We start from the raw sequence: 21,938 nt of genomic DNA, 5'->3' as shown, positions 1-21,938 counted from the left end.
GACTTCTGGTGCATTTCGCCGAAAATAACTGATTTGAAATTAGAGTAAAAACGGAAACGATTGAATTTAAATTAGTTTATATACATTCATATTACATTATCATATATGTTGCGACCCATTTGAGTCAATTTCTAGGTATCAAATATTAGTGATTTAGCTCCTTTAACCTACTAGGCCTACAAAATAAAACATGCGTAACCCACACTTGTTTCGCTCTATTTAAAGTGGTCCTTGGGGTCGCAGAATGGCCGATTGGCCCTATAAGGAAGGCAAAGGAGCGACTGTGCAAACGCCGCTACTTTAACTTAGTAGGCCAACAATAAGACATGTGTAGCTGAAACTTGTCTCGCTCTATTAAACGCGGTCGTGAGTCGATATTTTCATTGAGTAAAATAAGTAGAAACAGTGACAGTACTAGTATAGTGTAGTGTCGGTTAATACAGACATAACACGATGATGATGGCCTATAATCTGTGATAATATCATCGCTTAGATTGAAGGTTTTATTGTTTAAAGTATGATCCCGGTCATGTTAACATATCGAAGGTGTGTCTAACAGTGTCGATTAACCGGATGTCAGGAGACATTATCTCTAGTTGCATAGTCAGAACGGTTATTGACAGTTGGGTTGTATACAAAGCAGGACGCCTGGATATGTCGTATTTATCGGACCGTGTGAGTGGGATATGATTTGAAGCCATTCCAGTTCAACATCTGTTAGTGATCAATACCGTGTGTTTAGTCAGTCGACCGAGTGGGATACGATCAACATGGCTTTACGAAAATCTAAAATTTATAAACTAATAATAAACGGAAATCGGGAAGCTTTGGTTAAGGGGATGATGGAGTACTTGCGCAGCGGTAAGAGTCCGAATATCCGTGATCCGGAGACCGGGGGTAATCTTCTTCATCATATTGTGGATAACGCGGATCGGTTCACGGATCCGGAGACATTGACTCTAGTGTACATGTTGGCGTGTAAGGATGTGGAGATAGACGCCCAGGATAACGATGGAAACACGTGTCTACATAAAACAGTGAAAGTTAAAGGTGCACACAGATTGTTGATAGCGTTAATCAGGTAATTATATAAACCGTACTCTGTAGGCGGGGGGGGGGGGGAGGAGGAGGAACATATAGTACGTGTCTCAATGAGTAAGGCGTTGGCTCGCTAACCTGGAGGTCCCTTGTTCGATCCCGGTGTTGGCTAAGAAAGTTCAATTGGATTTCCGGCGTGATTCCCCCGGAGGGCAAAGAAGACCGTATAGTCGTTCGGATGGGACGTTCTCCAGACAAAATTTCCCTCATGGCACACTGCATGGCGTATGCCCGTCTTCATTAGCCCAGTCGTAGCAGAACATTAAAACGTTAAACCCCATTTCATTTCATTCTATTTCTATCGGGATATCGGATGTCACGTGTTACATGGGAATATTTCTTCTTGAGTCAGACATAGATCATAAGGTATGTCATTTATTCAACTCGCGTGGTCTCGTCCCCCCCCCACTCCCCCAACTGGCGTGATCTCGTTCCCCCGATTGTTAGAGGGTCGCCCGTCCAGGTGTCCCCCCCCACCTCCCCCAACTGCTAAAAGACCCAATATGCCCAATCGAATTATTGAAATAAAATTGAACAATGTTTTAGTCCCGGAGACATCGATGTCCGAGCAGCATTTCCCAGATATAACCATGCACGACGTATTTCTCTCTTTATATAGCAGAGTTGGTTCATTGGTACAGATTGAATATAGCAGGAGAGAGAGAGAGAGAGAGAGAGAGAGAGAGAGAGAGAGAGAGAGAGAGGAATATATATGGTTCAATTTTATTTCATTAATTCGCTTGCACGTAGGGATCTTTAGCAGTGAGAGGAAACCGGAGGAGTCGGAGAGGCGACCTACCCCTTGCCACGTACAACCGGTGAATAGAAACCACGCCAGTTGACCCAATGACAGGCCTTATGATACAGCGCGCACGCGCTAACCATTCGGCCGTTGAACCCCTTATAGAACCATGAACGGCATGTCTGTCTTCAAGTCAGTGAAATAAAATTGAACCATGTGCTAGTCCCAGAAACACTTGATTGAGAGAAGTATAAGACGTTAAACCCCATTCCATTTAATTTTCTGTTTACATTATCAAGTTGTGTTAAAATATTTACAAAAGACGACACAATACACGTCTGTTTGTAACTAGGTCAATGATTATATGTATCAAAATATATACAATAGGCCTACAGGCAATCACCATGACTACCAGCCTAACATTCGTATAACAACTTTATTATTTTCGTATTATTTACAGAGATTTATCTAAATAAAACAAACTGACACCTGTTTTACACAATACTAAATTATAGTTTCTTAAAGATACATTATGGGAGATTAGATAAAGAGCTGACTGTTCTCACTATAACAGTTAAAAACTAGATAATGTAAAGGGAATTTGCTGAAAATTTCTGTCAAATTGATCCACTCTGGACCGAGAATTTAACGATTCAATTTTCGGTCTAGCCTCAATCATCATTACTAAAGTCGGTACGATAAAAACAACATAGTCTCGATTATCCAGTTCATAATTAAATCATGAATGAAAGTTGATCAGCAATTCGAATCCCTAGTCCAGTAAATATCACAGACTAGCGATGACATCGAAAGTTGATTATGGTCTGGATAAGTTAATTAATGTCTAATTAATAATTTAGATAACATTTCATGCCTAAAGAAAGACCTGTAATAGGCAGATTTAGCTCTTGCATAATGTATGTTTAATGGTTGTCATCAAATGCCAATCATTCCATGACGAATTCATCGTTTCGCAATTCACTCGGAAGGATGACTCTCCCTAAATGATATAAGTGTTTCGTCGGAAGGATGAGTCTCTCTATAAATGATATAAGTGTTTCTTAAAAAATGACTGGACGTCTTTGTTTTAGGGTGACAAATGAAATACTAAGTCATAGATTCTTAATTGTTTTCATATAATATTGCAAATCATTCCATAGCGAATTAAACAGTTTTGTAATTCCTTCGGAAGAATGAGTCTAGCAATGGTATAAGTATTTCTTTAAATTACAACACTTCTTTGTTTAAGGGTTACATGATTTTTTGATTTAATTATATTGATTATTGATTTGGTTTGTCAAATGGACTAACGTCCATTTTTGTATTTTAGATGGAATTGGCTGGATAAAAGAGAGAGAGAGAGAGAGAGAGAGAGAGAGAGGGAGAGGGGGGGGGGGTTAAACCTCCACTCGACACAAACTAGGTCATTTCGGGATTAACATATTATTCAATTTTATTTCAATAATTCGCTTACGCATAGGGGTCTTTAGCAGTGGGAGGGCCCGGAGAAAAAAAAAACAAGAGGTTGGCCGGGCGACCCTACTCCTTGTCACGTACAACCGGGGAATCGAAACCACGCCAGTTGACTCAATAATGACAGATTTTATGATACAACGCACACGCGCTAACCATTCGGCCATCCACTTGGATATCGGAAGCTAAATCTATTTGTAAAGGTCAGCTCGATTATTTTCAAGGTCGCTGAGATTTAAACAAGTTTATTAGGGCACGTGATTGTTGGCGAGATTGTAGGTTAGGGTTAGGGTAAGCATTGAGGCTACGTCCAGGGTTAGGGTAAGGGTTGGGATTAGAAATGAAATGGGGTTTAACGTCCTACTGTTCTGCTCCTATACTGGGCTAATGAAGACGGGCATACGTCATACAGTGTGCTATGAGGGAAATTTTGCCCGGGCAGCGGCACAATCGCCTACTCTTATATCGAATTCCAACTGCCAAGGGATCTTTTACGTGCATTCCAATGTATACACGGGACCTCGGTTTTTCGTATCATCCGAAGGACTAAACAGCTGTCCTTGTCAGGCCCTCCGTTCTGCACCACTGACAAGGGGAAACCACGTCGGAAAATCCAGATGAACTTTCTCGGCCAATGCAGGGATCGAACACCCGACCTCCAGGCTAGCGAACCAGCGGCTTAACCACCTAGCCACCGTGGCTGCCGGGTTGGGATTAGCACTAGCACTAGCCCTGTTTACTTCTCGTCACCTATGAGCTGGTCTTATCATTTAGCACTAACTTTGTAACTAGGGCGTTACGTTTGGACGCACCTTTTAGTCTGGTGTATTAAAAATACTTTTAATCCCGGGTTCACTTCCAGTGTTGTTCGAGAACGTTCCTGACGATTTTCCATGTTCAGGTTAAGGAAAATCGTCTAGTTGTTGGGATAGGACAAAAAATGAGGTCCCGCGCACTGGTTGGTTTTATCCCGAGTAGTGTTGAAAGACAAGGACGTTAAACCGTTAAACCCCATTTTATGTCATTCCATATCTTCTATAATTATCATTGATATTGTCAGAGTAGATTGATAGGCTTGTTTAATACCCGACAGCTATATTAAAACATAAACACAGGTAGCGAGATGTTTTAAACTGTAAATATTAGCCTAAAGCAAAATGGAAACACTAAAAATATTGCTTATATACAATATATGAGGTTATCGGTGTTTCTAATATCACCTCTTATATAATTTAAATAAGCCATGGGTGCACCTGCACCCAGCCCTAACCACATGGGAAAGCCACGGTGGCTCAGTGAGTAGGACGTTTGCTCGCTAACATCTGTTCGAACCCAGTGTTGGCCGAGAAAGTTCATCTGGATAATCCAGCGTGGTTACCCCTTGTCAGTTGTGTAAGACGAAGGGCCCCAGAACAGAAGGTACACTCTGGTGTACACGAAAAGAACCCTTGGCTGTTAGAATTCGATAGAAGAGTGCAATCTTCCATCAGGGAATAACCCCCCCCCCCTCATAGCACACTGTATGGCACACGTCCGTCTTCATTAGCCCATTCGAAGCAGAACAGTAGGACGTTAAACCCCATTTCATTTTTCCTAACCACACGACCATCGTAGACCTGATCATTGAGTTTATACCGTCTCTTGTATAATCAGTAGGTGGCTAACCTACATCATATACCCGATCAACCAGACATAACACAACCGTAATCAATCAATAATTAAAAAGCTGTACGGAACAATAGTTGAACGAATTGGAGATACAGATAACGCGGTTTATGATATATATATATATAGAGAGAGAAATGGGGTTTAACGCCCACTCGACCCAAACTAGGTCATTTCGGGACTAACATATGGTTTAATTTTATTTCAATAATTCGCTTGCGCGTAGGGGTCTTTAGCAGTGGGAGGAAACCGGATTATAGGACATAGAGAATCTCCTACCAGTCTTTTTTGACATCAAAAAAGACGAGCAGGAGATTTTATTTATCACCCAATCCTTTCTTACATGCACAAATAAATAAATATTATTCTTTGCTATAGGTTTCACTTTTACTGAACGTGATTACATTATGGTGTAGTGATACATCATTTTTTGACAGCAATTCAAGTATTCAACCATTACAAAGTCCTTTATATTGGCCCAGTGTTTCCATCAAGGTTATTTAAATAAAAAATAGTTCCTTTTTAATAATAAAAAAAGAAGTTCCTTTTTAATAAAAACAAATAAGTTCCTTTTTAATAAAAAATGAATTTTTCTTTGAAAATTAAAAAAGGAATTCCTTTTTAATTGACCAGTCCTAAGGAGATATCGCAGTGCATTAGGAAATTTATCAAACAAGCGATATCTACTGTAGAATGTATTATTGGGTGATATACGTAATTAATACAAGGCTATAGAATACACATAATATGTTTAATAAAGAAGTAAAACACTGCAAATAAAAATGGATTAAATATTTGAAGAAAGATATGAATCATTAAGGAGACATTTATGTACATGGCAAGCCTATAATCAACCCTCTAGGCCATAGGATGGTAGTGATTTTAAATGGATTGAAACACGATCCCGTTAACCATGCAGCCACCCCGTCCCCACTCTAAGGAATTATATCGAATTACAAATGCCAAAGCAGTTGGAATTCGATATAAGAGTAGGCCATAGTGCCGCTGTCCGGGCAAACACTCCCCCATAGCACACTGTATGGCGAATGACGATCTTCATTAGCCCAGATGGAGCAGAACAGTAGGACGTTAAACCCCATTTCATTTCATTTATATTCTTTGGAACCCTAAAATGAACGATAAGCACATAATACCCTACCGAGCGGAATCTCTCTCCCGTATTTCAGCACCCGGATTCTAAATAAAGTTAGCAAACATATTCCTTGCGCCAATAAAAAAAACTATATATGTATTTATCTATAATATATAATTGTTATCTGTATATTAGAAAATAATATAAGGGATATAAGGGATCTTTTACGTGCACGCCAAAGTGTACACGAGACCTCGGTTTTACGTCCCTTCCGAACGACTAGACAACTGTCCTTGTCCTGCATCACTGGCAAGGTGGGAACCACGCCGGAATATCTGGATGAACTTTCTCGGCCAATGCAGGGATCGAACACCCGACCTCCAGGCTAGCGAGCCAGCGTCTTACCCACTTAACCACCGTGACCCCCGGAACAGGGAAGAAATTATTTTGCTGCACACGCACCTGGGTCTGTTAATGTGTTATTGTGTTTCGTGGGATGACAACATAATTCCTGGACTGCTCTTCGCCTAATTCCCACCGTCAGGGTTTATTCTACGTTGATACCAACATTTTCAGGCGACCCTACTCCTTGTCACGTACAACCGGGGAATCGAAACCCCGCCAGTTGACTCAATGACAGACCCTATGATACAGCGCGCGCGTGCTAACCATTCGGCCATCCACCCCCCCCCCCTTACGGTGTCAATGGATCGTGCCATTCCATCTCATACCAAATCTTTTCGATTCCCCGGTTGTACGTGACAAGGAGTAGGGTCGCCTGTCCAACCTCGTGGGGTTTCTCCGGGTCCTCCGGTTTCCTCCCACTGCTAAAGACCCCTACGCGCAAGCGAATTATTGAAATAAAATTGAACCATGTGTTACTCCCGAAATGACCTAGTTTGGGTCGAGTGGACGTTAAACCCCATATCTCTCTCTCTCATACCAAATCTATATATACGAACATATTAACAGCACGTGGACATTGGATCTAGTATGGGTGGTTAGGATCTATTATTATGTGCGATTAGGAATGTTGGAATCAATAAGATCAATGTTGTACTTTAAGCCAACATGATAAGGCAGTATTTATATATTGACCAGGGGCTAATAATCATATTGTATAAATCCATTACTTAGACCGTGTGATTTTATATTATGAGAATGTGAATCATTGAGAGAGAGAGAGAGAGAGAGAGAGAGAGAGAGATAGGGGTCATTTTGGGAATGACATATGGTTCAATTTTATTTCAATAATTCGCATGCGCGTAGTGATCTTTAGCAGTCGTATTCATGGACCTTATAATGTATTATAAGGTCCATGGTCGTATCTAAAGAATGTGTATAGCTATGTTGATTAGCTTCGACCCAGCCTACATATTAACCGAGAGCGTAGACAATAACGTTCTGGATGACAGAGACTTGTGCCAATTTGTTATTTCAATTTTTCAATACGTATACTACAATAGTTCCCTTGTTCACAAATGTTTTGAAAGCAGTTTTTATTTTCTATTTAACAATGGAAGTAAGAATGTTAAATCACACAAGGCATAAGTGTCTGTGGTCAGTCAACCGAACAAAATCATTAAAGGCTCAATACCACTCTTGTTGTAACTGAATAATATGTCCCAATCTTTATTCTGGTCAACAAATTGTACTATTTTACAATATTCCAAATAATTGATGATACAAATTTCATCTTCTTAACACACCTAATTTAAAAAATTGGAAAAATTCAACTAAATGATTTGAAAAGCCTGACGTAAAGCTTTTCAAATGTGACTTGGATTAAAAAATGTTTTTGAACCCTTTGGACAAGTAAAATAGGATTTAATGGATAATTTACACAACAGGTAGGACACTTAAACATCTAATACTTAGAATAAGGCTATTTTTTATTTTCTGGAGCTGTCAAGCCAGCAAGTGTGTTATTGTCCCTTTAAACAGTTGACAACATTTACACAATTCTCTTCTAACGTTGAGGGATTTTGGGGTTTTTTTATTTCATTAAAGATACATTATGGAAGATTAGATAAAGAGCTGACAATTCTCGCTATAATAGTTAAACAATAGATAACGTAAAGAAATGGAAATTTCAGTCCAATTTCTCCACTCTGAACCGAGATATCAGTGATTGAATTTTAGGCCTAAAGTCGTTACGATACAAAACAAAGTCTTGATTGTCCATTTTGACGTTATACCATCCTAGCGATGCCATCGAGAGTTGATTATGGTCTGGATAAGTTAAATAATGTCTAATTAATAATTTAGATGACATTTCAGACCTAAAGAAAGACCTGCAATAGGCAGATTTATCTCTTGCATAATGTATATTTAAGTTGGCGACAATTCACGACGAAAAAATCATCTTCTCGCGTTGAGGGTTTCGTTCGTTTAGTAGGCGACAATTCACTACAATAAAGTCGACCTTTAATACAATCTGATTAAAACACAGATCCTATTTCGTTTCGTTTTTTTATAGTTCAAAATTTCGTTTTACTTGTCTTTACTGCACTAGGACCTGGAAGAGTTGTTGGCGAGTTTTTGGCGTGCGATGCACGTCATAGGGTCAAAATCCGCTCGTACGATCCCTGACACGACCTTCCAGTACAACCGACCAGATCTTCACGTAGTGTAGGCCACTGAAAGTATAAAAAACGAAACGAAATATAGATCTGTATTTTAATCAGATGGCCTTTAATATAAAACAGAAAGTAGACATTCGACACGACAAATAATCCGTTGGTGTGTGTTTACCTTTACTGACAGTAAAGTATGCCACGATAGATGGTAGATATTTCTGAACGAGAAGTTTTCTCAACCTACTTAGATTAAAATATAGATAGTGATTCTTATGAATAAATAAACGTTACATCTAACAGAAGCTGGTTTGTTTACGTATAAGCTTAACTAGATATTGAAGTTAAAGCCTCACTGCGTCAGAAGAATAATATGCACTTTCCTTCTTTAAAGTCGCTAATGAATTTTAACGGCCAACAATTCTACATTATCGACCCGCCCGAATGACACCCTGTAACCTGAGTTCCCACCCTGTACCTGAGTTCCCAATTGTACCCGAGTGCCCACCTTGTACCCGAAATCCCACCCTGTACCCGAGTTCCCACCTTGTACCCGAGTTCCCACCTTGTACCCGAGTTCCCACCTTGTACCCGAGTTTACACCCTGTAACCTGCGTTCTCACCCTGTACCAGAGTTCCAAATTGTACCCGAGTTCCCACCTTGTACCCGAGTTTACACCCTGTAACCTGCGTTCTCACCCTGTACCAGAGTTCCAAATTGTACCCGTGTTCTCACCTTGTACCCGAGTTCCCACCTTGTACCTGAGTTTACACTCTGTACTCGAGTTCCCACCTTCTACCCGAGTTTACACCCTGTAACCTGCGTTCCCACCCTGTACCCGAGTTCCCAATTGTACCCGTGTTCCCACCCTGTACCCGAGTTTACACCCTGTATACCTGTCTATTTATAGATGTGGTGTAGATACCGGAATACGAAATGATGAAAGTATGACAGCAGAAGATATTTTATTACATCAGAAACCAGATGGTTGGCAGACTATGTTACATTATTACAATAAATATAAACCAGGTAAAAAAACATTATTACATTTAACTCACAAGTACAGTTGTCTAATCCATCGGATGGGACAAAACCCCGAGGCCCTGTGTACACTTTGACGTGCACGTAAAATATTCCATGGCAGATTGAAATCGATATAAAAGTAGGCCAACGTGCAACTATCCGTGCAAAATTTCCCCCATAGCACGCCATATAGCGCATGTTCACCTTCATTCGCCCAGTCGAAGCTGGGCAGAAGGACATTAAACCAATGTGTACACGGGATCTCTATTTAACGTCCCACCCGAACAACTATACGCTGTTCCTTGCCAGGCCCCTGTTCTGCCATGTTCCTGAAGCAACGACTGCGAGTTTCACAACATCTGGCCGTTGCTTGTTTACTTGATCACAATTCCCGAACTTATAGCTATGTTATCTACAGACACGTGAGCATCGCGACCTCCACGGAAACCTTGACATTGAATGAACCTTGAACTTTGCAACTCGATTATCCCAGGTAGACATTTTAGCTTGAAAACGCGAGACTTGGTATTCGCGACGATCGAGGAATCTGATAGGCTCACAAGTTGGGCTTGTACCCAATCGAAATTAGTGCCGCAATATGCAGAGTATTACGTGAAGGCCTTGATAAGATGTACGTAGTTAAAGCGAGATCAAGCCTTCTATTGAAGATGCTGTTCTGCACCACTGACAAGGAGGAAACACGCCTGAAAATCTGGATAAACTTTCTCGGCCAACGCAGGGATCGAACACGAGACCTCCAGGTGAGCAAGCCAACGTCTTACTCACTGATCCTCTGTGGCCCCTGTCTTCATTAACCCGGTTAGTGCAGAAAAGTAGGACGTTAAACCCCATTTCATGTAATTCCATATTCATTTCATTTCTTATAGGACTGTGGCAGGCATTACAAGCGGAAGCACCCGACCGGAAGTTAGTTGAACGTCTGCTGAAGTCCTGGTGTCGCGTCACGTCTGTTAAAAATGGGAAAGTGACAAGTTTTAAGACTTTATTACAAGACGACATCAAGAAAACCGATTTAATACAACTTATAGAGAGTTATGAAAATACTGTTGAGTTAGCTCTGGCATTAGTTGGTGGAGTTGGAATGATAGTCAGAATGTGGTTAAAACAAGGTAACCGCTTTAGTACACATCGTAAAACTACATTACTCGTCGGGGAGGGGGGGGGGGGGGTAAGGTCGAGCGGTGTTTCGTGGCAACCTATCTTTATATGGTCTGTCATTGAGCCAAATGACTTGTCTCGATTCGTAGCTTGCACATGACGAGGAGTAGGGTCGCCCGTCCCACTCCGTGGATAATTGAAATAAAATTGTAGCATATGTTAGCCCCAAAAGTATATATAGTTTCTGTTGGGTGGACGATACCCCCCCCCCCCCTCTCTCTCTGTCTCGCTCTCTCTGACTGTTCGTCTGTCTGTCTGTCTGTCTCTCTCTCTCTCTCTCTCTCTCTCTCTCTCTCCCGTTTGTTAATCATTTAGACAATTTATTGTCTTTTAGGAATCTGTTTTAAATGCCAGGTGTATTTTAAAGCGATGAGTTTTCTTGCTCGTCTTTCATTATTAGAAAATAATTAGTTCCTAATCAATACACCTGAGTCTGAGTTTTTACCTGTTCACCTGAGATAAATTGATTTAGCCAATTACCGCTTTCTTCAAGTCATTAAAAAGATAAACATTATTAATGCGGCCAAGAAAATAATAAAAAAAACCCATCTATACGCGCAATATGGAATAATGTAACTAGTGGGCATAGATCGGCGACGTGGTGAAGTGCGTGTGTTCCCAATATTAAACTAAAAGCCCGGAAATGCCATTTCCAGTGATTTGAGACAAGAATCCACTAAAATGGTAAGGGTATTCACGAAACCCATCCAACCGACTATCTTTCGAAAACGGTACACTCTTTCCTCTATGATCGCTATCCAATTCGTCTATGTTGACGGGAGTGCAGTGGTTCAAAAAAAAAAATAATTAAATAAAAAAATAAAACCTTCGCCAATCCAATTTCTGAACCCATCCAACCGACTATCTTTTGAAAACGGTACACTCTTTCCTCTATGATCGCTATCCAATTCGTCTATGTTGACGGGAGTGCAGTGGTTCAAAAAAAAAAAAATAAATAAATAAAAAAATAAAACGATCGCCAATCCAATTTCTGAATCATACTTTAAAGATTTTAATGACCATTTCGCTTATTTAGGATTTCATTTATGATTATTTTACAGGAATACTGAATAATTATGACCCGTCCACAGAAGATATAGTTTATCAACAGAGATACCCTGACACCGTGACCGTACCTCAACCTGTTCTAGCAGCCGCATGGGAAACTAACAGTCTAAGTGCCGTGGATGTTATCATGGATTTAAAAACAGATCCTAACGTACTCTATTCACCCAACCCACCGGTTATTCCACTCAAACCGCTTTATTTTAATGTAAGTAAGTCATTTCACCCAAATCTCTTTATAAGTCATTCCATCCAAACGTCTTATTTTAATGTAAGTAAGTCATTCCACCAAAACAGCTTTATTTTTATGCAAGTCATTCCACCTAAACCTATTTGTTTTAAAACATGTAAGTCATTCTACCCAATCCTTTTTATTTTAATGTTAGTCATTCCGTCCAAATCTCTTTATTTTAATGTAAGTAAGTTATTCCGTCCAAATCTCTTTATTTTAATGTAAGTAAGTCATTCCATCCAAATCTCTTTATTTTAATGTAAGTAAGTCATGCCATCTAAACTGCTTTATTTTATGCCAGTCAAATCCTAAAACGCCTTGTTTAGGCGCGTGAACGAACTGCCAAATAAATATAAAATTCTACTGATATTTTTTTCAGATATTAGACAGCGAATTCAGACCAACTAACCAAAAAATAATTGAAAGAATTTTTAAAGATTCCGACTTTTCGAGAAGAAATTCGGAAGGACAAACAATTTTATATGAACTGATCGGTCGAAATGAACCGGACTCTTTGATTAAATTTGTTCTAAATAAGGGTATAAATCTAGCATCACGTGATCGACTTGGTCGGACAGCGTTGGACTTTGCAGAGGAAAATGGTCGAACGAAACATTGTCAGTTAATTGACGACCAAATTATTCGATTAATTAAAACAAAGAAAATATCGGATGTGGAGAAGTTGATATTAGATTCGTATAGTCATTTAAACGATATTAAAGATGGCAGTGGAAGATCAGCCGTGGAAATTGCCAAGAAAAGTTCAACTCGTCAGATGTGTGATATAGTCAAACTAGCTGATGACATACAGGTATATTGATATGGGGTTTAACGTCCTACTTTTCGGAGGGTAGGGTGGCCGAATGGTTAGCGCATGCGCGCTGTATCATGAGGTCTGTCATTAAGTCAACTGGCGTGGTTTCGATTTCCCGGTTGTACGTGACAAGGAGTAGGGTCGCCTGCCCAACCTCGTGGGTTTTCTCCGGGTCCAACGGTGTCCTCCCACAGCTAAAGACCCCGACGCGCAAGCGTATTATTGAAATAAAATTGAACTATATGTTAGTCCCGAAATGAACTAGTTTGTGTCGAGTGGACGTTAACCGCCCCATCTCTCTCCCTCTCTCTCCCTATCTCTCTCTCTCTGGGGTAACGAATCGGTGGAATAAGAGTTATTTGCCCCTCAATCGGATGCAGACCAGTTATTTTATAATCTCGCTCACTTGGCCACAGCTGAATATTGAAATAGATTTTCCACGTTACAGACGCCTGTGATGATGCATGTAGTAGAGGTCATCGAAAGTATGGATATAGATCTGTACTTTAATACATTTGTTTATATTTATAGACGTACATCAGAAGGTTATTCCAATCAATAGAAGAAGGTATTATTGATGACTTAAAGAAATTATTATCCTGTGGTAAATACGCTGCAGCTAAAGATAAAGCTGGTCGTACGCCATTATTACGATCTATACTACGTCACGAGAAAGATATGGTGCTGTATTTAGTAGAAGAACATGATTTTGTTGTTAATGAGTCTGACAATGTAAGTACAAGTACAGTTGATTTTCGTTATGTCGAACGTCAATAACCTATGCATTGATATTCGAGAAAAACAATGTTCGAGTAAAACATGATACCAAAAGTATTCGTCATCGATTCGTTAGGTTATATGACACGATTATGTAAGGGTATTCCAATATAAAAATGAATATCAATATTTATGATATGTCGTAAAACACGAACACACCAGGTTAAATACTACATAATCAAAATATTTGTTTTATTAAAAATAAAAAAATACAGGTCCAAAAATTATTCAAATTTGTTACTACTGATTGATGACTTAAGCCAAGCTCACAACCAGTCGTACTTGTTTGGTAGCTCGCAGACCAGCCGCATGAAACCGGGTGCAAATTTTGTTATGTGCAGTACCAAAAGTCATTACGACCAGTCTGCGATCTCCTACGATGCCGAACACACGCAACTGACGCGTAAGTCCGGCCGTAGCACTTACGGCGGGTTGTGTGCTAGGCTTCAGAAAAATAAAGCAGTCTATTCATGATTCTGCTATAAATCGAATTCTGTCGCGCACACCAGTTCATTTTTAATGAGGGTATTTTTTTATTTGAGTGCGTATAATAAAAAATTTATACTAATATGTTTAAATCTTTATCTTAAAATAGTATATATTTCTGACGTTATATTAAAATAGTATATATTTCTGACGTTATATTGAAATAGTTATCTGATGTTATATTAAAATAGTATATCTTTCTGACGTTATATTAAAATAGTATATATTTCTGACGTTATATTAAAATAGTATATATTTCTGACGTTATATTGAAGTAGTTATCTGATGTTACATTAAAATAGTATATATTTCTGACGTTATATTAAAATAGTATATATTTCTGACGTTATATTAAAATAGTATATATTTCTGACGTTATATTGAAGTAGTTATCTGATGTTATATTAAAATAGTATATATTTCTGACGTTATATTAAAATAGTATATATTTCTGACGTTATATTAAAATATTATATATTTCTGACGTTATATTAAAGTAATATATATTTCTGACGTTATATTGAAATAGTTTTCTGATGTTATATTAAAACAGTATATATTTTTGACTTTAGAGACATAAACAAAAGACCTGGCATGATTACAAGCCTTAAAATCAATTAAAGGGAAAAACTTTGGAGTTATATATATATAGAGAGAAATGGGGTTTAACGTCCACTCGAGATATATAGGAGCCAGTCACCACTCCAGAATGTGTGTAATGTGATAAACTTGTCTTTATGTTCCTAACTCTTTTACGGAGCAGCCGGGGACTATCGGGATTATAACAATGACACTAAGGATGAGTTTTTGTCACGTGCCCGAATGGTTGTACAGCACCCCCCCACCTCAAACCCCAATTATAATGTTCATTTCGTAAGTGAACATTTCCCGGATTTGCAACACCATTTATAATATCTAAGGTACAACAAAGCTAATGTTTTTATCCTGTATAGATCTATTTCTAAAGGCCAACTCAAGGTCGCTGAGATGTAAATAAGGTTAGGACACGTGATTGTTGGCGAGATTGTAGGTTAGGACTAGGGTTAGGGTTGGGAGTAGCGCTAGCCCTGTTTACATCTCGTGACCTTTGACTAAAATTGACGTGGATCTTATGAAATTGACTCAACCTTTTATTCTGGCTTGCATAGTCTTATTTCTGCTTTGACTTTAGCCAATAAGATTTAAGTAAACTATTACAGATTTTAGTTCTCATTATTTAACAACTTGTCAAGATTTCTACTTTCACTTCCTGTTTTAAGATGATTTATCTATATACTTATATATTTATACAGCTTGGTCGATCCCCGTTACATTACGCATACCTATTCCTTGATGACCCGGAAGTCATAGATGTACTGGAAAAACACGGAGCTGACCCGGATTTAAAAGATGTGGTATGTGACCAATTTATTATCCTGATAGCATACTAAACTTAGACTGTCTGTCTACAGTTAGTGCCGCTAATGAACAGACACTAAGCTAGTTGACCGACGTACATCAGTCGAACACACTAAGTATCCTTCAAGAATTTTGTTGAGTATTTATTCTGCTTCCATTTACTAAAAGTGAATAGGTTTATTCAGTCTTTGTGTGTATGACAGATGTGAAACGGAGTAGAACCGCATTACAAAACAATATACTCATTTTTGGATATGGCGGCCAGTTAGGACAGAGATCTATTCTCGAAGTATGAAGTAGATGGACTCTGTGTGTAGAATGACACTGATATATGACTTAGTCTAGTATTATATGTCGTTGATTTATTATATGTTTTACCCTTCATTAATTATGTGGGATATGTTAGTGAGTAAAAATGCGTCCATTGATTGGTGAATTATTATTATTATTATTATTATAATTTCATTTTTAAAGCGCTGCGTTATAGTAATAGTTATTTCTAAGTTCTCTACGGGCACATTTACATATTGGTACAGGCGTGATTCTATTTATATGATTATTATGATTCTTTAAACAGATGAGTCTTTAGTTCCAGATTTAAAGTGAGGTACACTCTTTGATGTCTCTGGGTAGTTTATTCCAAAGTTCGGCACCCGTAATTGAAAATGAAAACTCTCCCACCTGGCGCTGAATGATAAGATTTAGTTCCTATTGTCATTAAAACTTGTCTACAAAAACACAACCAAGCAATAATTTTAATTCAGTTTTTTTGAACATGCACTAGGTCATTTCGGGACTTACATATGGTTTAATTTTTTTTTTCGCTTGCACGTAGGGGTATTTAGCAGTGGGAGGAAACCGGAGGACCTGGAGAAAACCCACGAAGCTGGTCAGGCGAAACTATTCCTTGTTACGTACAACCGGAGAATCGAAACCACACCAGTTGACTCAATGACATACCTTATGGCGCAACGCGCACGCGCTAACCATTCGGCCATCCACCGCCCCCCCCCCCATCCCCCAATTATACTGAATGGTAAACTTAACTACGAGTATATCAGAGGTCGAAATGATAACAATCTGGTTAAAACACAGATCCAATTTCGTTTCGTTTTTTATAGTTCAAAATTTCGTTTTACTTGTCTTCACAACACTAGGACCTGGAAGAGTTGTTATATAACAGACGTTCTGCTTGATGCGAGGAATTAGCCAATGAAACGGTTTGTTACGACAAGTTCTTGGTGTGTTGTGCACGGAACTTTGGGTAAACCACTAGAAACGTCACCTTTGATTGATTAATCAATCTCTGACGTCTTTGGGTCAAAAGCCGCTCGTACACCCCTGACGCGATCCTCCACTACATCCGGTCAGATGTTCATGTAGTGTAGCCATAGAAAATATAAAAAAAACGAAACGAAATATAGATCTGTATGTTAATCAGATTGCAATGATAACTACCCTAATGCTGATTGTATTTATTGTTTTTTTTTATTATTATTTAACTAGCGAGGATTGAAAGCAGGAGATTATAATAGTAATGTTTTATCTAGTCAAGTATATTTAAATCTTGTGAAAGAAGTAGAAGATATAGACTTGGATATTTATATTCATGAAACACAGTTTGATTCACAGTTTAAAACAGCCATACAGGTAATTAAAGTTTGATTCACAGTTTAAAACAGCCATACAGGTAAATAAAGTTTGATTCACAGTTTAAAACAGCTATACAGGTAAATAAAGTTTGATTCACAGTTTACATACAGGTAAATAAAGTTTGATTCACAGTTTAAAACAGCCATACAGGTAAATAAAATGGGGTTTAACATCCTACTCTTCTGCTAGTCATTGGATGATCCGATAAATAATAGTCTGTTTCACATTAATAGGCCATAGTTCCACTGCCCGGGCAAAATATCCCCCATAGCACACTGCATGACGGATGCCCTTGTTCATTAGCCCAGTATAGGAGCAGAACAGTAGGACGTTAAACCCCATTTTAGTCCAGATAGGCAAATAGACCGATCTTTTTGCCAAGTCGATCAGTTTTTCAGTCAAACCAAAATGAGGCCCACAATGGGGGTAATAATTGATTTTCTAATGCTGAGTGGGGCAATTTTTTTGATGCTGCACCTTACCCGCCAGCCCCAACTGGAAAATATGTTTGTGCGCCTCTGACCTTGTCTAAAGTTCTTTTATTAGATTCAGTTTTTGTATTTGATGAAGGTTTATGTTATTTAATGGGACCAGTTAAACATACATTATACAAGAGCTAAATCTGCCAATTGCAGGTCTTTATTTAGGCCTGAAATGTTATCTAAATTATTAATTAGACATTAATTAACTTATCCGGACCATAACCAACTCTCGATGTCAACGCTAGCTTGCGATCTTTATTCGCATAGGATCCCATTTGCTGCTCAACTTTCATTCATGAAATGGATAATCGAGACTATGTTTTTTATCGTACCGACTTTAGTAATGATGCTCGAGGCTAGGCCGAAAATTCAACCGTTAAATTCTAGGTTCAGAGTGGACCAGTTTGACTGAAATCTTCAGCATATTCCCTTTACATTATCTAGTTTTTAACTATTATAGTGAGAACTGTCAGCTCTTTATCTGATCCCCTATAATATATCTCTAATATTGTTTTTATTGTTTTACAGGCCGGAGATTTTGATGGCGTTCAGAAACTTATAACAGACATAAAACAACATGGCGATCCTAGTCGCTATAGCAACGTATTATTTGATTGTATTGATAATGATAAAGAAGATATCGCCGTGTTTCTGTTAATGAGTGGATTTAAAATGGATATTTATAAACAGGTAGCTGTACATATTACATTTCCTTTCGTAGAGAGCGGGTCACGGTGGCTAAGTTGGTAAGATGCTGGCTCGCTAGCCTGGAGGTCGGGTGTTCTATCCCTGCATTGGCAGAGAAAGTTCATCCAGATTTTCCGGCGTGCCCCCGCCCCCCTGTCAGTGATACAGGACGGAGGGCCCGACAAGGACAGCTGTCTAGTCGTTCGGATGGGACGAAAAACCTAAGTCCCGTGTACACATTGGCGTGCACGTAAAAGATCCCTTGACGGTTGGAATTCGATATAAGAGTAGGCCGTAGTGCCGCTATCTGGGCAAAATTTCCCTCATAGCACACTGTATGGCGTATGCGCGTCTTCATTAGCCCAGTTCGGGCAGAACAGTAGGACGTTAAACCCCATTTCATTTCATTTCACTTTCTTAGAGAGCGGGGTTGGATAACCGAGTGGTTAAAGCGTGCGCGTTTGATCATAAGGTGGATGCTCGATTGTCAGACCGGAACGTTCCGAACTGACAAATTTCAATCGTGTGACGCGGAATTTAGTCCTGTCACAGTCCTGTCAGTCCCGCGAAAACTGAGGTGATGGGAGTAGAATCGTGATGTAATTAAAGACAACGAATATGTTTCAGCTGTCACGGTTTCTCATGCGGTCGGCACATGCTTTCTAGCCCTCAATTCCTATTTTCACTCGATTGTCACTATATTGGGGGTTTGACCGAATTCCAGCCTTACTCACTGAGCCACTGGGTCTCTACGAAAGAGAGTGAGAGAAATTGGGTTGAACGTTAACCACTCGGTTATCCAATCCCGCTCTCTACAACGGTTTAACGTCCTACTGTTTTGCTCCAACTGGGCTAATAAAGACGGTAACGCGCCATGCAGTGTGCTATGAGGTCAATTTTGCCCGGGCAGCGGCACTATGGCCTACTCTTATATCGAATTCCAACTACCAAGGGATGTTTTACGTGCACGCCAACGGGACCTCGGTTTTTCGTTGCATCCGAACGACTTACAAGGGGAAACTACGTCAGAAAATTCCGATGAACTTTCTCGGTCAATGCAGGGATCGAAAACTGGACCCCCAGGATAGAGAGCCAGCGTTTTACCCACTTAGCCAGTGAGTAAAACTTAACCATTGTATTTCAATGAATTGTTCAGTAATTATATATTTATACATCAAGCTCCAATAGATAAATTTGTTTATATTATTTCAGTATGATCGATGTGATCCGAATGATCCAATGTGCGCCATGATGGAATGTGGTCACGGAATGTCGTCATTATTAGAACGTGCTAGACAACTCAAGTTCAAAAGAGTAGTCCAGGTCATAGAAGACTTTAAAAGGGTTAGTTCTGTTCTGACGGGTTGTTGTGATTAGTACATTTACATAAATTTTATTTCCACAGGGGGCGGGGGTCTGTCATGGAGTCAAGTGGCATGGTTTCGATTCCCCGCCTGTATGTGACAAGAAGTAGAGCCGTCTGTTGGTTTTCTCCGGATTCCTCCCACAGCATAAGACCCCTAAGCGCAAGCGAATTCTTGAAATTAAATTGAACCATTTGTTACTCTCTCTATCTTTGTTCAAGAACCAACAATTCGTACTCTTTATACTTTCAGGAACAGATGGCACGAGCAAGTACATCTAGATAAAGATAAATTAAAGATGATATCACGTACGCGACAGGGGATGTGCCACGGGGGTCGAGTGGAGGCGGGGTGGGGGTTCTTTGGCTACTCTCAACTTCGCATTAACGTTCTCAAGTTGTCAACAGCCGAAGTCTGATTCCCATAAAACCACCCTCAAGGGACGCCGTGAAGTCAAAAGACTATCTTTATAGTTCTGGTTTTGATATTGATATTATAAATACCTTAACAGTTCTGGTTTTGATATTGATAGAAATCAGTTTTTGATATTGATAAACATCAGTTTTCGATATCGATAAACATCTTCTGTTTTTGATATCGATAAACAACTGTTTTTGATATTGATAAACACTCTTATGTTATTGATATTGATAAACACCTTCTGTTTCTGATATCGATAAACATCTTCTGTTTTTAATATTGATAACACTTTATGTTTATGATATTGAAAAATACTTTCCTTTTTTTAATATTGATAAACACCTTCTGTTTTTTTTATATTGATAACACCTTCTGTTTTTTATTTTGATAAACATCTTCTGTTAATTATATTGATAAACATATTATGTTTTTAATATCGATAAACACCTTATGTTTTTATATTGATAAACATCTTCTGTTATTGATATTGATAAACACCTAATGTTTTTAATATTGATAAGTTTTTGATATTGATAAACACAATATTGATAAACACATTATGTTTTTGATATTGATAAACACCTTATGTTTTTAATATTGATAAACACATTATGTTTTTGATATTGATAAACACCTTATGTTTTTAATATTGATAAACACCTTATGTTTTTGATATCATGGCGTATCATATCCACAATATCTAAAATAAAATAAAGACATTTTTCTTAAGATGAAACTATTTATTTTTTTAAAAAGATAACATTGTTAGATTATCATTTATCAAAAATATCTAAAATAGATTAAAGCCATTCTTGTGAGATTATTATATATCATGTAACAAGTTCCTATGTCCTTTAATTTATTTATTCTCCTGTCATTGATCATGTAATATGATTTTCTTTTTACCTTTTCAAAGTCATAATGGATGAATTCTATTGGAAGTATTAAAATTATGCAATTCAAATTGTAGAGTAATCTTTCATTATTGTAAATTGATAAGGCAGTGGTTCACAACATATTTTGCCAACGGCACACTTTGGAACACATGGAAAAATAAGGGCACACCTGGCTAAATATATTGGAAAAGTATTTGAATGTTGCATAATAAAAACATGGTAAGTTATACGGCATACAACCGTAGACAGAGACACTTAGAATGACTCAAACTAAATAAAAAAGAACACTGCAGTCATGAATACTCAATTGGGATCATTGGTTTTTCGCATTTTCTTAGTGTGCAGTTCGAAATTTCGCGGCACACTTAGGAAGCGGCACACTGGTTGAGAATCACTGTTATGTTGTAACAATTATGTTGTAAGGTTAAAGTACTTATGAAGATTAATTAAGTTTGAAAGGAGAATAATGATTTCCTAATGTTTTAATTGTTTATTTGGCTGAGTGAGACTGGGTCACCAACCTGGAGGTGTGGCGTTTGAACCCGGTGTTGACCGAAAACTATGTCAAGATTTTCCAGCGTGGTTTCCTCTTGTCAGTGAGGCAGGAAGGAGGGCGGGTTGTTTAGACGGGACAGGATAGAGGTCTTGCCAAAGAAAAACGCGGGAATGCAAATGAAATGAAATGGTGTTTAACGTCCTACTGTTCTGCTGCTACTGGGATAATGAAGACGGTCATACGCCATTCAGTGTGCTAGGAGGGAAATGGCCAAAGCTCATTGATGATTAAATGCAAAAGTGGATAATCGAGACCATG

At 38.6% G+C, this 21,938-nt stretch overlaps 1 protein-coding gene across 1 annotated transcript; it reads left to right on the top strand.

Moving 5' to 3' along the window:
* The first annotated feature begins 380 nt into the window (after window positions 1–380).
* On the top strand, window positions 381–20,668 carry LOC126817100 (uncharacterized). Its single transcript, XM_050543913.2, has 11 exons — window positions 381–1,081; window positions 9,559–9,677; window positions 10,559–10,801; window positions 11,912–12,123; window positions 12,527–12,958; window positions 13,493–13,693; window positions 15,517–15,618; window positions 17,129–17,272; window positions 18,286–18,447; window positions 19,657–19,788; window positions 20,061–20,668. Exons 1-11 carry the CDS (start codon window positions 771–773, stop codon window positions 20,091–20,093), a joined length of 2,091 nt encoding a protein of 696 aa, XP_050399870.1. The 5' UTR covers window positions 381–770; the 3' UTR covers window positions 20,094–20,668.
* Window positions 20,669–21,938: the final 1,270 nt, after the last annotated feature.

The sequence above is a fragment of the Patella vulgata genome, chromosome 4, assembly GCF_932274485.2.
Source record: "Patella vulgata chromosome 4, xgPatVulg1.2, whole genome shotgun sequence".
In the NCBI taxonomy this organism is placed as follows: Eukaryota; Metazoa; Mollusca; class Gastropoda; family Patellidae; genus Patella; species Patella vulgata.
This window is presented reverse-complemented; position numbering and strand designations above follow the sequence as displayed.

Excerpts from the sequence above, each read along its gene's own strand:
- LOC126817100 (XM_050543913.2), top strand. The coding sequence starts at position 771 with ATGGCTTTACGAAAATCTAAAATTTATAAACTAATAATAAACGGAAAT. Across the intron at positions 15,619-17,128 it reads ACCCGGATTTAAAAGATGTG|CGAGGATTGAAAGCAGGAGA; the intron begins GTATGTGACCAA and ends TTATTTAACTAG. Across the intron at positions 17,273-18,285 it reads AGTTTAAAACAGCCATACAG|GCCGGAGATTTTGATGGCGT; the intron begins GTAATTAAAGTT and ends ATTGTTTTACAG.